Source organism: Xenopus tropicalis, chromosome 2, assembly GCF_000004195.4.
Source record: "Xenopus tropicalis strain Nigerian chromosome 2, UCB_Xtro_10.0, whole genome shotgun sequence".
Lineage (NCBI taxonomy): Eukaryota > Metazoa > Chordata > Amphibia > Anura > Pipidae > Xenopus > Xenopus tropicalis.
The window spans coordinates 80,675,063-80,690,855 of record NC_030678.2 but is presented as its reverse complement, the minus strand read 5'-3'; the positions used below and the strand labels follow the sequence as shown (position 1 = coordinate 80,690,855).

The following is a 15,793-nucleotide window of genomic DNA, read 5'->3' as shown; positions in this document are numbered from 1 at the left end:
TAGAGAGGATTATTTGTGGGGTGACTAATTTCCTCACCATAATCACTCTGACAATAGCTCTGCGGAGATAACTTGCTTAGGGCACGCTGTGTTTTATAAACCAGATATGTAGCTGCCATTTGTCTGTTTTTTTTAAAAAAAAATGCTTAGAGCAAAACAGTAGGGTTGTTTTGCCACCAACTTGAATATATGCTAGCTTAGTTCAAGGTACTGTTTTATTATTACACAAAAAAGAAAATCATTGAAAAAATAAAAATGGTTTGCTTAGATAATACAGTATTTAGGTACTTTCTTGATAATGGGTTCCCAAATATCCCTTAACTATATCACAGAATATAGCTAAAATATTCAGCAAGTTTAAAGTAACAATTAAAATGTAAACATGATTTTCTTCCATTCTTGTATTTAAATAGATGCTAAGCCTGAAAAATATGGTGTTCCAGGGGCCCCTCTTTGTGTTCGGTGTTATGATATTAATAGAGATAGTGTGATGTTAGCTTGGACCCCTCCAAGTGATGACAGAGGAAGCCATGTCATTGGTTATTATGTTGAAAAGTAAGTAAAATCCACAAAACATACAGCAGATAAGATTTTCCTATACACAGCTAAATTAAATAGTCCTGTCTGTTGCTGGCAAATATATTTGTTTTTAACCAGGTAATAGGCTTATATAGTGTATATGCTATAGTTCATAAGTCTTATTCCTCAGTAAAGCTAACAATTGGCAGTCTACCTGACAAAGAACATCACCTTTTAAAAGGACCCACAGCCACACTTGGGACAAATTAATCAAACTAACTCTTTCCTTAGGAGGAATAAATTCCTCAATAACTCAGAGGCAACTGTTTGTCTGACAAAAACAGACCTTTTCCTCCAACAACTTTATTTTTTTATGTAGTGTCTTCTTAAGGTGCCCATACTTGGGCAGATTTAAATTTCCGATTTGGGCGCTTCAGACCATTTCAGCAACTTATATGCCCATGTATGGGACCTATCTGGGCCTTCCTATCTGATAACTGGCCCAAAATCAGGCAGATGTTGATTGGAAGGTGTCGATCAGACAGGCTTCATTTTTCCATCAGATCGTTGCTCCAATGGCTCTTATTCCTGTTGTTGTAATCCTAGGGCCAAATGATCAAATTAGCCTGATATCAACCATATCAGGAGAAGGATCTGCTTAAAGACAATTACATTTTAAGGTGTATGGCCACCTTAAGTTCCCCTAAACATCTCTGCATTATAGCAGAGCAGCACCTACTCTTAAGCAGGCCATACACTTAAAGGAGAAGGGAAGGTACAATCACTGGGGGGCCACCTTTAGACTAGGTATGGCCACCTTTAGACTAGGTGAGGCGAGGCTAATCAGACCTCACACTTGTGTAGACTCTCATTTTCACAGTCCTCTGTGCTGCTTCATAGAGTATTCTGGGAGGGATATACCTTTTTTATATGCATTTATTAGTAAGCTTACTAAAATATATTCCCTCCTAGAGGGTTATATTGGTTGTTCATTCTTTAGTTAAATCTACTGGTTTAAATGTGCTTGGGTCCATAAAACACCACAGGTATAGGCAAAGCAAACTACACCAGGGTGATTCAGCTAAAGGTCTGCAGGCTTCAAGTATTTAGAGTGACTTTTAGAGCTTTGCTACTGGCTAAAGCTGTATGAAGCATGCAGCCTAAAAAAAATGCACTGCACTTAGCGCATTTCCAACATTTTTATGCTCTTTGCCACAACCTGTAGGCATAATGACCCAGACATGCAAGTAAGATCACTGCAGAAATGAACAATATGTATTAACAGCAGACATGACAGTAATAAATAGATAATAAGCCTATTAGTCCCAGAAATGGCAGTATGAAATGTCAATAATGAGCATATTAACCCCAGACAAGCCAGATCACTGCAGAAAATGGACAATAAAACAAATTAACCCCACATGCCAGTATAATCACTGCAGAAAATGAATAGATATAAAGCATTACTTCATCCACCTTTGCACAAGCAGAATTCAACCAACTTTTCTCAGCTCTCCCCTACTGCATGCAGTAAGTGAGGCCCAGCAGGATTTTACCTGGTGTCTCAATCCAACCCTGTCCTGTACAAATCTAATGTAATTGCATTCCCCAGTAATGACAGCTGACAAAATACCTAGAGCATTTCCAGGTAGATTATTGATCTGCATCTAGTCAAGATAGAGTACTAGTCCAAAAAAGATGTACGTTTGACTCTACCATAACATCTGTAAAGTATGATTACAACAATCCTCACTGGCGTCTTTTTAGGTGTGACATCTCAATACATCAGTGGACACCATGTAATGAAGTCCCCACGAAGATATGTAGGTTACCTGTTTCTGGGCTAACTGAAGGAAACACCTATCAGTTCAGAGTCAGAGCAGTCAACCAGGCTGGAATCAGTCTTCCATCCAAGGCCAGCCAGCCAGTGACCATGATGGATCCCGCTGAGAAAGACAGATTAATAGGTTAGCATTCATGTTTATGTTTTATATTAACTTGCAGCAGAGGTTAACAACAGATGTCAGGGACACGTGTTCTTCTATATCTTTATATTGGTCATACTGGATTTATAAGAGGAAGGAAAATATTCTACAATGTGGGTTATCAGTTATGATTACAAATCCCAGCAGATTAGAGTTATTGGTTTCAATCAATCTGTTGTGGTCCAACATTTGATCACATGCCTCCTGTTATAATTTAGCTTTCCAAGTTAAAGTAGAAAATAGAAAAAAAAAATTAATTCCAAATCTAAGCCCAATTGGCCTTCAGGCTAGGCTCGACCATGAACTCCTTGGCCTCTCTATAACGGCACTGCATAATATATGGTGCTGCTCCTGTTGGATCTTCTGCTGGATTTTATAGCAAGTATTCTGCGGTGGATTTTTTGGATTTTTTTTTCTATACACAAAGTTGAGGGCTGCCTGCCCCCCTCAAACCAGCCCTCTTTTTCCTATATAGAAAATCAAGTCCTGCCCAAAGAAGACAGACCCACAGTTTGGGAACCACTCTTAAGATGAAATTAGGTTAAAAGAGTTCATGTTTAATTTTATCCCAATATCATAACTATCTAATGATATCTGATTTCTAGTATCTAATCATATCTGATACTACTATTTTCAACTGATCTGAGAGGAAACCAGTATGAGATTATTACTTTCTCCTGCCCTCTTTTTAATAGTTAACTATGTTTACAAAGCTTGTCTTGAGGACCAAGGGAATATGAGTATCAAACTATGAAGGTTACAGGTCCCACATTATTCAAGGGACTTACTAGTATAAATAATACAAATAATAAATGGTGTTTGGATTGCTGCTAAATCTTCATTCTCTCTAGTGATCCCGTATGATGAACAAAGGGCTATCACAGTGTCTAGAGATGATCTACAAGGTATGTTACATTCCCTCACAACGTCTACCAGACAAAAAAATAGAAATTAAGAACCAATGTGTACCTTAATACATAATTCTATAACCATTTTATTGCTGCAGCCTTTATTAGGTGGTATATATATATATATTGTGAGAGATACAAGCAGTAAGAACTGTTGGCTAGTAAGAAGTGTTGAAGGTAGGAAACAAGTAGAAAAAGCCGGATAAATGTGGAGGGTTAGTGGGATAGGTCCTCCATTCCATACAGCAAATAAAATGGATGTGGGATTACACAGCATTGATTGAGACTGGGGACTCGCAGAGGGGGGTTGACTCTCAGAGCAGGGCAGGGGCAGGAAGTGAGAAGCCAAAGTGTGCCAGGAGCTGGTATCCCAGGAGGGGAGAGACAGCATGGCTGAGTGAGTAGCCCGAATGTTAACGAGTGTGAGAGTCACCATGGATTTGTAAAGGTCATTGGGGGTGGTGACAAGCCCCAGGAATAGGTTCCAGAATGTCAGAGTTACCCTGGAAGGTGAGAGTCCCAGAGAGGGAACAAATCATGAACTGTTGATGTTTATGTTGGGAGGAGTTTACCACAAATAAACCTGTGTTTTTTTGCCAAAATAATTGGTGTCCTTGTCTTTGTGCTCCTGATCTTCTGCTACCCTGCCTACCATAGCTAATTTCCCCCAAAAATTACATGTACAGGTAGACAGCATGTCACAATGTATATATATATATATATATATATATATAAATATTGTATATAATTTTATTCTCTTTTTTGTGCCTCTCTGCTAATGAAACAGAATCTGTCAAAATGCCCTTGCCACCAACAAACGTCCATGCTTCAGAGATCCATGAAGACTATATTGTTCTTTGTTGGGATGAACCTGATCCACATGGGAAAGAGAGTCTTTTTTATTATGTTGAACAGGTAAGGACCCCTCACTATGTAAATGTAATCCCAAAAAGTGCAAGCAATACAAATCACCAATCACAGCTAGAGGGAGCTGATTAATCATATCATCGAAATCTGGACAGGCACTCCAAAAAAGTGGCTTTTAGAATTTTTTGGAGTGCCTGTCCAGATTTTGATGATATGATTAACCACATAATATGTAGCCAAGGATTGACAAAGAATCATGAAAGGCAATGCTATACTGAAGTGCACAAGTATTAATATTCAGTCTTCTTTTTATTTACTAGGCTATTTCGGGCACCAACAACTGGCAAAGGATAATGCTGGAAACAACACTGAATTCTCCAAGGTGCTCTCTGTTTCATCTTGATAAAAATAAATCCTACTGTTTTCGAGTACGATCTGCAAATAAATTTGGAGTAAGCAGCCCATCAGACCCAAGCGAGCCCATCTCTCCCAAAGCAACTTTAGGTAACAACTTATTGTCACCTATGGTGTGGAGTAGTATACATGTTTTTAAAAAAAACTATAAAATATATTTCTGATACATTTTACTGACTATGGGTTTTCAAGGAATTGATAATTTAACAATTGTTATTACCTTGTCATGAGCTGTAATCAGTGAGTACAAAAGTACTTTGAGACTTGATTTATTTACTTTACAAGAAAAGGAAGTACAGTGTGCTAGTCTTGAGCTTTATTCTGGCTATGTATAGTACAGCCAATCATACTCATTTTATATAAAACATCCCTATAGACATCAAATAGATTCACCAGTTGAACCAACCTTAATCTAGATCAGTGATCCCCAACACGTTGCTCACCAACCCCTTGGATGTTGCTCCCAGTGACCTCAAAGTAGGTGCTTATTTTTTAATTCCTGACTTGAAGGCAAGCATTGGTTGCATAAAAACCCAGAGTACTGGCAAAGAGAGCCATCTGTAGGCTTCCAGTCCACATAGGGGCTACCAAATAGCCAATCATAGCTCTTATTTGGCACCTCTGAAACTTTTCTCATTCTTGTGTTGCTCCCGAACACTTTTTTTTCATTTGAATGTGGCTTATGCGTGTAAAAGATCCCTGATCTAGATACAGTGGCTCAAGCACCTTTGCATAGAAGCTTGCTTGCAGTAGTAATTTATTCCTGAAATAGCAACAGTTAGGGGCCCATTTACTAAACATTTTTTTAGATAATTTCGTATTTTTTCTAACTTTTTTTTCACTTATAGAACATTTCAGAATGTATGCAAAAAGTCTGTTAAAATTCCACTACTTTTTCGTGATTTTTGTTAAAAATAGCTTCTGTCTTCTGATCTGTCGAGAACCATTGAGTCCTATGGAAGGCTTCCAAAGCTAGATATGGAAGCCATCAAAGCAAGAAAGGTTTTTGTAACTTAAACTTTTTGGCACAAAAATTTAGTGACGTTTAGAACACAATTGCGAACATTTTGGAATTCTTTAAAGCTTCTGTCTTCTGATCTGTCGAGAACCATTGAGTCCTATTGAAGGCTTCCAAAGCTAGACATGGAAAGCAAGAAAGGTTTTTGTGACTTAACAAACTTTTTGGCACAAAAATTTTGTGACTTTCAAAACACAATTGCGATATTTTAGTACAACAGAGAAGACAATTTCCGTGACATTTTAGAACATCAGAAATTATAGCGGTTACTACAAATTTTTACCTTATTGTGATTTAAGCCCAGAAAACCATTGGATCTTAGTAAATGTGCCCCTTAGTGTTTTATTCTGTTCTAAAGATGTTATATCTAGTAATGTTGGCTAGATGACACAACTAGTATTGGGTAGTATTGGGCAATATACCCTCTGGGTTAACTTGAGAACAATAAATAGGGCATGTGCTGAACATACTTTTTCCCCATTCTTTTAATCACTGAAAATCTATGTTGTTTGTTATTTCTTCAAGCTTCTCCATTCTTGGTGCTTGCAAGTTAGAAAGTTACCAGTTCACAAATAATGTGCATGCATAATGGCTGCTGTTTATGTGTAAGCCCAAACAATCACAACACAGGGGTTTAGGGACAAGCTTGCTTACTAGTAACCTAATTTCTCTTTCCACAAGGACCAAACATCCTTAGTCTCCCTGTTTGCCTTTTTAGCTTAAAATAAGTCACAAAAAACATAGACCATAGTATATTCAGCACAAGGCATATTTTTTGAACTGTTATTGAGCAAGGGGTACACTACCCCTAAATACATTTCAAAAGGCCTGAAAGTTTAGATATTTTTTAATAGTTTCTGATCTTTTTAATGTTTTCTTAACTACAGCCATCCCTCCAGCACCTGGGCATATCATAGCCTTCAGAGACACAAATAAATCTGCAGTGGTACAGTGGCAAATGGTAGAGGATGATCCTGACATTCTTGGTTATTACTTATATAGCAGACTTTCAGGAGAAGAAGAATGGCAGACAGTAAATAACAAGCCTTTGAAAGGCACACGGTAAGTAACTGATGCATTACAGCACTGATATCATTTGTGGTTTTACCCAACTGGGTTTTTATACCCCCTTCATTACTGCTTACTGTTTGTCAGGGATCTGTCAAAGGAGTCCCCAGCGACCCTAGTAATGGGAAAAATAATTATTACGAACACAGCACCCCACATATTCTAGATGCTGGTACTCGCTAATCTCAGGCTATTCTATACCATGTGTCACAAGTCACACAAGCAAATGGAAGGGTACACAGATTTCTTTGTGTATACTATATACACTATAACAATAATGTTTTGTGCACTAATTCTCTTTCTCAGGTTAAACTCTTTTCAATAAATATTTAGTACACACAAAGAAGTCTGTGTGTCCTTCCCATTTTATGGGTGTTGAATTTAATGAATGCAAAGGGACAAGGAAACATGGTGAATGAGGCTGGACAAAGATCTGAACAGACAGGACCTGGATGGTGCAGGAATAGAACAGAGGTGGTTTAGCATGAGCAAGCATGGAACAGGACAAACTGGAGCAGGATGGAGTGGGTGAGGGTCAAAAGAGAATATTCTAGAGTGATACGGGACAGGAGAAGGCTACACAGAGAAAGTTATTTAGCACCACTATAGGAAGCACAGAAGAGGTGTGAATGTAGGATAAGCAAGAATTTGCAGGATTAAAGCAAGAGATAGAACTCTGCTCAAAAAGCAAGGGAGGAAGAGGTGGACCTCAAAAGAAGGGATAAGCAGGAATGAGCTGAACCTGTAAGCCAATGCAATTTAGCTAGGCCCATGAAACACAAACAGAGAACACAGACTGCTGTGTGACTCCACATAACTATTAAAACTTTGAGGTTGAGGAACATGCAATGTTGCTTGCAAAACCATAAACAGCAGCAAAATAATGACATACTAGGAAGCTAAGCTAGATGCAAGCAAAATCTTAGTTAGGAGAAGAAAAGCTACTCCAGCATTTTATTGCCAATAGACACAATAGTGCAAGCTAGAACGCTATATTTATTCTACATAATGCTTTACCATACCTGAGTAAACAGCCCTAAAAGTTCCCTTTGTTTGTTTAAGATAGAAGCTGCCATTTTAGCTTGGTCTGACTTCACTTCCAGGCAGAAGAGTTCAGGCAGGGAACAGCTCTTAATTCTTACAGCAAGGAGAGCAGGGCAAGAGAGTATAGAGAATAGGGGGGAGATATGAGCAAACTGAACAGACTCGTGCCATGCCCTGAAGGATTTTTCTAATAAAAAAAGTCTGACACAGAAGATCATGTATACACACTAAAAGGAAAGAAATGTGGTATGTCTTGTCACTGAGGGCTCAGAGCAGAAATTCTGCAGGTGTTTATGGCAGTATTTACACAGAACTTTCCTTCTCCTTTAATGACATTAACAAAGGTACTAGAGTGAATACGCGTTTACATTATGCCCTTGGCATCTTGCATCTACACATACTACTGATTGATATCTTGTGAACACAGTAATAGTGTTAATAATTCATTGTCATCACTGGAACTGATGGCATTTTAACAGTGAGAAAAATTTAGGCTGCAACGTGCATGCCATGTAACAAAGCAGAAACTAATTTTCATCCACATTGGTAAATTGTGCATATTGGTAAATAACAATTTTACAGGCACTTGCAACAATGCCAAAATTCTGAAGAAAACACTGAACAACATTAAAATGCAATCTACTCAAATCATAGTAGATTGAATTTCAATATCATTCACATGTATTAGATCATTTTTGTATTTTCAGCATACAATTTAACTGTGTTTACAATTTCCACTGAAATATAAAGGCAAATATTTTTTGCAGGTTTACCGTGCCTGAGCTACAGACTGGAAAGCAGTATGAGTTCTGTGTGAGAGCGGTTAATGAAGCAGGGCTGAGTGAACGGTCTCCTCCATCTGAGCCAATCACCATTAGTGAGGCTATCTGTATGTATAACATTCCATTGTATAATGCTATACTTTGTACTAATGTTACAAAATCAGTCTTACTATAGGGACACTGAGAGTCAAAAAATCAGTCAAAACTGATTTACCATCATCATATTATATCTGCGGTGATGCCATGTTTATATTACTTAAATCTATTCATATTAAAACTGCACCTGCCTCTTAAGTCTACTAAAAAATCATTCAAACATGAATTAAACCCAATAGTTGTTTTCTTTCCAATAAGAATTCATTATATCTTAGTTGAGATCAAGTACAAGGTACTATTGTATTATTACAAACAGAAAGGAAATCATTTATAAAAATTAGAATTATTTGCTTATAATGGAGTCTATGAAAGATTACCTTTCCATAATTCTGAATGTTTTGAATAAGGGGTTTCCTGATAAAAGATTCCATACCTGTAATACATTAAGTCAAGTCAAGCTTTATTGTCATCACAACACAATTGCAAAAAAGATAGTGAAAATTGTTTGACTCTTTTTGTTATATGTTTTGGTTCACAAATTGTATTTTATAAATTGGTTTACCAAAATTCTATAATTGTAGAGTAAGTAATACAAAACATGTATTCACAAAGGTGCATTCATACCAGATATTGACTATTACGATACCCTTATATGCTTTTATAAAAGAAATGAACAATACTGTCCAACTTGAAAATCCAGCTGGTTAGCAGTGCTTTTCTTGTAGACTGTCCCACTGCTCCTTATGGCTTTGCACTCCTGTGCTGTGGAAAAGATGAAATGACCATAAGCTGGAAAGCTCCGAAGTTCACTGCAGGAAGGGAAGTCCTTGGCTACTTTCTCGACCAACATGATTCCTTAGAGGTCACTTGGCAAGAAGTGAACTCTCAGCCAATCCCAAAGAGGTTATGCAAGGTAATTTTTATTTATTTATCCCAAAGAGGTTATGCAATGTAAGATTTAACCGATTTTTTTCAACTCTACCTTTAAAAACTCTTTAACAAAAACGCGAACAGATTTTTTTACATTTAATTTTGAAATTTTACATTGGGCTAGCCAAGTCTTTTCACCCCCCCTTCCTTTCAATGAGAGGTAGCAAGATAGCAGCACCCAGTATATATCAGAATAGCACTCAATAGTAAGAAATTGAAGTCTGGTTTGGAGAAGCAGAAACAATAGGTTACCTGAAAGCAGTTCTAACGTGTAGGCCTGGCTCTTTTTGAAAGCTCTTGTAATTCATTACAATTTGCATTAATTAATTAGCCTTTAGAATAACTGTAGTCAGAGCACCTTAAAATTCATTTCACACTGTAATAAAGATTCTGATTGCTGTCAAGGTACCAGATCTGACTGAAGGTCACTTTTATGAGTTTCGAGCCAAAGCATTGAACTCATCTGGAGTTGGAAAGATGTCAGAGCCAAGTGACCTGTTTAAATGTGAAGAGTGGACAATGCCAGAACCAGGTACTGTACAAATCCATGTTCCTAATGTCTGTACTTTCACTTTCTGTGCATTTTATAAAGTCCATATAATCACATTTTGAGATGAAATTTAGGTTTTTTTTGTTATTTGAGCAATTGTTGCAGGAATTTTATGAGCAGCACCAAGAGTAGAAGAACTGGAGCATTACAAAAATTACAAATTACAAAACGTTAAGAGTTATTTTTGAGCTGCAGCCTTTGTGGCACACATTGATGGAAGTGTGTCAATGTATTTATCTAATGGTAGATAATAGGAGTTCACCTCTAACAACCTGAAACAACAGCATACTATAGAAACATGTCAGGCTGAACTGAAGTTAACAACAGGCACAGAATGCCCAGAGTAGTTGCATAAACCGTAACAACAGGTTGATTGGACTTTAAATTTGATCTAGATACTGTGGTCATCCCTTGCCAGCCATCAGTGTTCTATCTGTTCTTTAATATGAAGACACCAGCTGCACACAAACTCCTACAATGCTCTATAACTCCAAACAAAACAGAACAAAACTCACAAACAGTTACAGAAAGGCTTTGAGACTTTGAACTATATTTTTCTTACAAATGTTATTCTTAAAGTGTCTTAACAGTAGCATGCCTAGGGTATGACAATAAAGGTAGCCAAATAGCCAACAATCCTATAAAGGTGAGCAAATAACTCTCTAGGCTAAATTAATATTAAAATGTCATTGTTGCCATTCAAACAATTTATATGGAGCCACTGTACAATCTGGTGACCAAGAACATGAAATGAACAGCTTCACGGGATGCATATACCCAGTACATGTTTTGGCATTTAGTGCATATCTATTTACAGGTCCTCCCTATGATGTCAGAAGTACAGAGGTGAGGAATACTTCACTGATGCTACAGTGGGAGGCTCCAATTTACACAGGAATTGGCCCAGTCACTGGCTACATTATAGAGATCCGAGAACATGGTTCTGGATTAGACTGGAAGAGGATAAATGAAAATATAGTAGCTGACACCCATATGAGAGTAAGCACAGAACTGAAAATTAATAAATTATTAATGTTTAGCAGTCAAAATACTATTTGGTCATCCCAATAAAACAATGAATTTAAAAATACAGAGCTCCTGATCTAGGTCCACAAATACTATAACTGCAGTGGGAACTATGGCTTTAATAGTCTTTACATCTAGCACTGAAATGTGTTTCAAGACATAAAATTCAACTTACTCCCTTTTTAATTTGTTTTTAAGATTTCTGATTTGGAAACAGGAAAATGTTATGAACTTCGTGTCTTAGGAGTTAATGCCGCAGGTCCGGGACTACCATCTTTGCCCTGTGATCCAGTGGTTGCTGAAACTAAACCAGGTTGAGTAGCACATGCATGGATTTATAAAAGGGATGGAAATTTTCTACGGGGAGCTCTTGGAACTCTGTGTTCCCTTCTTTATGTTATGAAAGAACTGGGCTGAAAGGACCATATAATTTTGTTCTTCTTGTTTCACAGGTACAAATGAGATTGAAGTTGGTGTAGATGAAGAAGGGTTGATTTACCTTGCATTTGAAAATCCAGAGCCAATTGATTCTCCACAGTTCATCTGGTCAAAAGATTACAAGGGTGCTCCAGATCTGGAAAGAACTGAGATTTCCACTGATGGAAACAGGTCACCAAGATTTATAGCACTTAAATATACTTAATCTAACTAAATACAATAGTCAGTGGGGTAAATAGTTTAGATCACTCTGTCCAACTTCTGTGGTACTGAGGGCTGGAGTTTTTCAGGTCTCCATGGTGGAGGGTGGCTAATGGAAGCCATTTTGGCCACTCCCCCTTTTTAAACCCCACAACTTCAAACCACACCCATGTTATCACAAGAGCTTTTAAGACCAGACTCACATTAATGGTAGTAGCTCAGCAAAAACCTAAATGGTTGGTGCTCACTGCAGGGATATCACCCTTCATTCATATGAGTATGGCACACACAGGCAGCACAGGGCAGGCAGGGTATGGCACACACAGGCAGCATAGGACACGCAGGTATGACACACACAGGCAGTATAGGACATGCAGAGTATGGCACACACAGGCTGTATGTGGCAGGCAAAGTATGGCACGCATAGGCAGCATAGGGCAGGCAGACTATGGCACACACAGGCAGCAAAGGGCAGGCAGAGTAGAGCACACAGAGGCAGCATAGGGCAGGAAGCACATACAGTGACACAATGCTTGCAATGCTCCTACAGGCTGTCTGAGGTATGAACTGGTGAACAATGTGGGCACTTACAGTCTGAGCCTTAGTTGTGAAGAATGTAGGGACTACAAGGTATGAACAACACAAAGGGTTAAAGGTGTGAACAATACAGGAGATTACAGGTGTAAACAATACAGGGGGTTACAGCCTGAATCTGAGGTGTGAACAATGCAGTGGGCCAGTTAATCTCAGTACTGATACCTGTTAAATCTTACACAAAGGTAAGCAGTCACAGCAGCCAGACAGGTGGTGGGCCAAATCAGGGTGGGCATGGGCCGCCAGTACTGGACATCATTGGTCTAGATCCCCTTAGCCAGAAATTCAGTTTTTCAGGTCGAATGCAACTTGCCCAGATCTGGTGTGGTCTAATTGCAGTTGTCTGACAGATCATATGCTTACTAAGCAGGGATATGGGTCTGTGCAGATCTAGAATATCCAATGAGCATATGTATGTGGCAATACAAGTCCCTGTGCTGCTCAGGTTTTTTTCAAACTTTTGCACAGCACCTGGACCACATTTGGTAACTTGATAAGTTTTGAAATCTTTAATTGTGTCATCTATACTTGTAATCGGAATTGCATATTTTTGCCCTAATTAGTGATAGTGGGCAAATGGTACGACTTCCACCTGCCTCTTTAGTAACTGTCAAAGCAGGTATAAATACAGTGCACTAGATTAAAAAAAAATGCTACAGAAGTCTACTCTATTTCTGAAATATGGCAATGGATACCATCATGAAAAACCCAATTTATACCACAGTTTACCTCTCATGGTAAAACAGAAGGACATCTCCTGTGACAGGTATCTCTTTAAAGGTATCCTTATATTAGATTTTACCTAGACAATGTTCGTAGGGATTCAGGATTTTCATAACAAAAAAAGGGACACAAGGCAGAAAAGGATATGTACAAACCTTAACTTACAACAATGTTCTGAAAGCAACATTCATTACCCCCCAAAATGTTTTAAAACGTCTCTGATTGAAAACTGTGACACTTTAAAACATCCTCAGGACATAGGGACTGCAGCATTACAAAGGTGGATGATATGAGGAAACCTGGAAGCATAAGAGACCTATTGAAATGTTTCCATGTCCTTATGCTAAGGATTTATTTTCCACCATTCATGCAGTATTGATAAAGATTTAGGACAGGTTTAAGAATCTGTACTCAAGAGTGTAAGCAGCCCCTTGCCTGCAAGAATTAAATGTACAGTTTAGCTGCAATTTCCCTGAACATTTTGCAACTGGTTGTGGACATTTTAAGAACTTTAAAAGGGGAAGAAAATTACAGCCATAAAACTTTACCAGGCTAACTAGAAAGGGAAATTTGAGAACAAACTTCATGTTGGTTTGAAAAACGTGGTCACTGAATGAAATCTAATCTGTTGTTGGTTCCAGCCAGTTTTTCTAACCTTGGATCACAATTATATAGTAAAAACCACTGTGCAAAGTTTATGGATCCTGGTTTTAATAGTGTCTGAATGGCAGCAATTTAAATTTGAAAGACTGAAAGTCAACTAATGACATCTGATTGGCTGTTGGTGGCTCCGCCCACTTTTTCTAACCTGGAACTGCAGTTACCCAGTGACTAACTCTGCAAAGTTTAGGGACCCTAGGATTAATAGTTAAAGAACAGCAGCAGTTTACATTTAAACCAATAAAAGTCAATAGGTAAATTGTGATTGGTGGTTGGTGGGTGTGCCCACTTTTTCTAACCTTGAGTCGAAATCTGATTGGCTGTTAATGGCCCAACCCACTTTTCCTATTTTTGAACTGTAGTCCCCCAGTGACCAACTTTGCAAAGTTTGGCAACTCATAAAAATTGTGGGACTGACAGCATTTTACACTTCCCCATTGAAAGTAATCAGGTGAAATCTGATTGGCTGTTGGTGGCTCTGCCCACTTTTTCTAACTTTGAATGGCAAATACTCAGTGACTAACTTTGGAAAGTTTAACAACCCTGGAATAATACATAAATAATAACATCAGTTTAAATATTAATTTAATGGGTGGAAAAAGATTGGCTGTTGGTTGCGCCGCCCACTTTTTCTAACCCTGAATCTGTAGTCAGCCAGTGACTGACTGTGCAAAGTTTGGGAACCCTGACATAAATAGTGAAATAGAGTAGTAGAGAATGGCAGTATTTTAAATTTAAACCAAAAAATTTCAATAGGTGAAGTCTGATTGGCTGTTGGTGGCTCCACCCACTTTTTCTAACTCTGAACCGCAGTTACCTGGTGACTAGCTCTGCAAAGTTTGGGGACCTTAGTATTAATATTTAAAGAATGGCAGCAGTTTAAATTTAAATGTATGAAGTCTATAGGTGAAATCTGATTGGCTGTTGTTGGCCCCGCCTACTTTTCTAAACTTGGAACATAGTCACTCAGTGACAAACTGTGCAAAGTTTGGGGACCCTGACATTAAACATGTGAGAATGGCAGCAGTTAAAATTTCCCCACTGAAAACAATGAAAGAAATGTGATTGGCTTTTGGCAGCCCCACCCACTTTTTCCAACCTTGAGTACGTAGTCACCAAGTGACTGACTGTGCAAAGTTTGGGAACTCTGGCATCAATACAATAAAATTCAATAGGTAACATCTGATTGGTTGTTGGTGGCTCCAGCCACTTTTTCTAACCTTGGACCACAGTTACCTGGTGCCTAAATTTGGGGACCCTGGTGTTATTACTGTGAGAACGGCAGCAGGTTGAATTTTCTCCAACTCAATAAGTAAAATCTGTTCACAGCTCCACTCACTTTTGGGCATCCAACAATCATCATATTTTCATTCAGGCTGACCCCATGACTATGTGATTCAAGTTTGGTGAGTGTAGCCTCAAAGCTCAAAGTGTCACAGCAGTTTCAATTTCCTCATTAAAGTCAATGGGTGAAATTTGATTGGCCCCTCCCACTATGGGTCATCCAACAAATGTCGCTTTTCATTTGATGTGACCCCATGATTATGTTATTCAAGTTTGGGGGATGTAGCTTCAAAACTGTAAGTGTGGCAGCAGTTTGAAAATCTTCCCTGTCAAAGTCAATGGGAAAATTGGGGTGTTCGGAGCGGCGCCACAAAAAGATGTGGGGACGGGATCGCTTATAAAAGCACAAGCAACCTGCTCCACTATAGGGCGAGGAAGTGTGGAGAGTTTGGGTGTTGTACCCCTAAAACTGTAGGAGGAGTAGTGTTTAGAAAATGGGGGGCGCTAAGAATAATTTGAAGAAGAAAAAGCGGAATAATAAACTGAAGTTGAAGAACAGTGTGTTGAGTTTTTTAACCCAACATAATATGTTTACTCCCACCTATTCCTTACTCTTCCAACCTGGGTCCAGATAAGTGGCCCACTATACTGTCTGTTATCCATAATTTTCTCTCTTTCCTGCTTGC

The 15,793-nt window shown here is 38.4% G+C and overlaps 1 protein-coding gene across 1 annotated transcript in view; it reads left to right on the top strand.

The window, feature by feature from the left end:
- Window positions 1-15,793, top strand: part of myom3 (myomesin 3) — a 62,439-nt gene that overhangs the window by 19,534 nt on the left and 27,112 nt on the right. Inside the window, exons 11-22 of the mRNA XM_031896212.1 lie at window positions 414-555; window positions 2,287-2,486; window positions 3,356-3,409; window positions 4,200-4,327; window positions 4,600-4,783; window positions 6,599-6,773; window positions 8,591-8,712; window positions 9,427-9,614; window positions 10,037-10,163; window positions 10,999-11,180; window positions 11,406-11,520; window positions 11,660-11,816. Of these exons, the coding sequence (XP_031752072.1) occupies window positions 414-555; window positions 2,287-2,486; window positions 3,356-3,409; window positions 4,200-4,327; window positions 4,600-4,783; window positions 6,599-6,773; window positions 8,591-8,712; window positions 9,427-9,614; window positions 10,037-10,163; window positions 10,999-11,180; window positions 11,406-11,520; window positions 11,660-11,816 (1,774 nt within the window). The remainder of the gene's footprint in view (window positions 1-413; window positions 556-2,286; window positions 2,487-3,355; window positions 3,410-4,199; window positions 4,328-4,599; window positions 4,784-6,598; window positions 6,774-8,590; window positions 8,713-9,426; window positions 9,615-10,036; window positions 10,164-10,998; window positions 11,181-11,405; window positions 11,521-11,659; window positions 11,817-15,793) is intronic.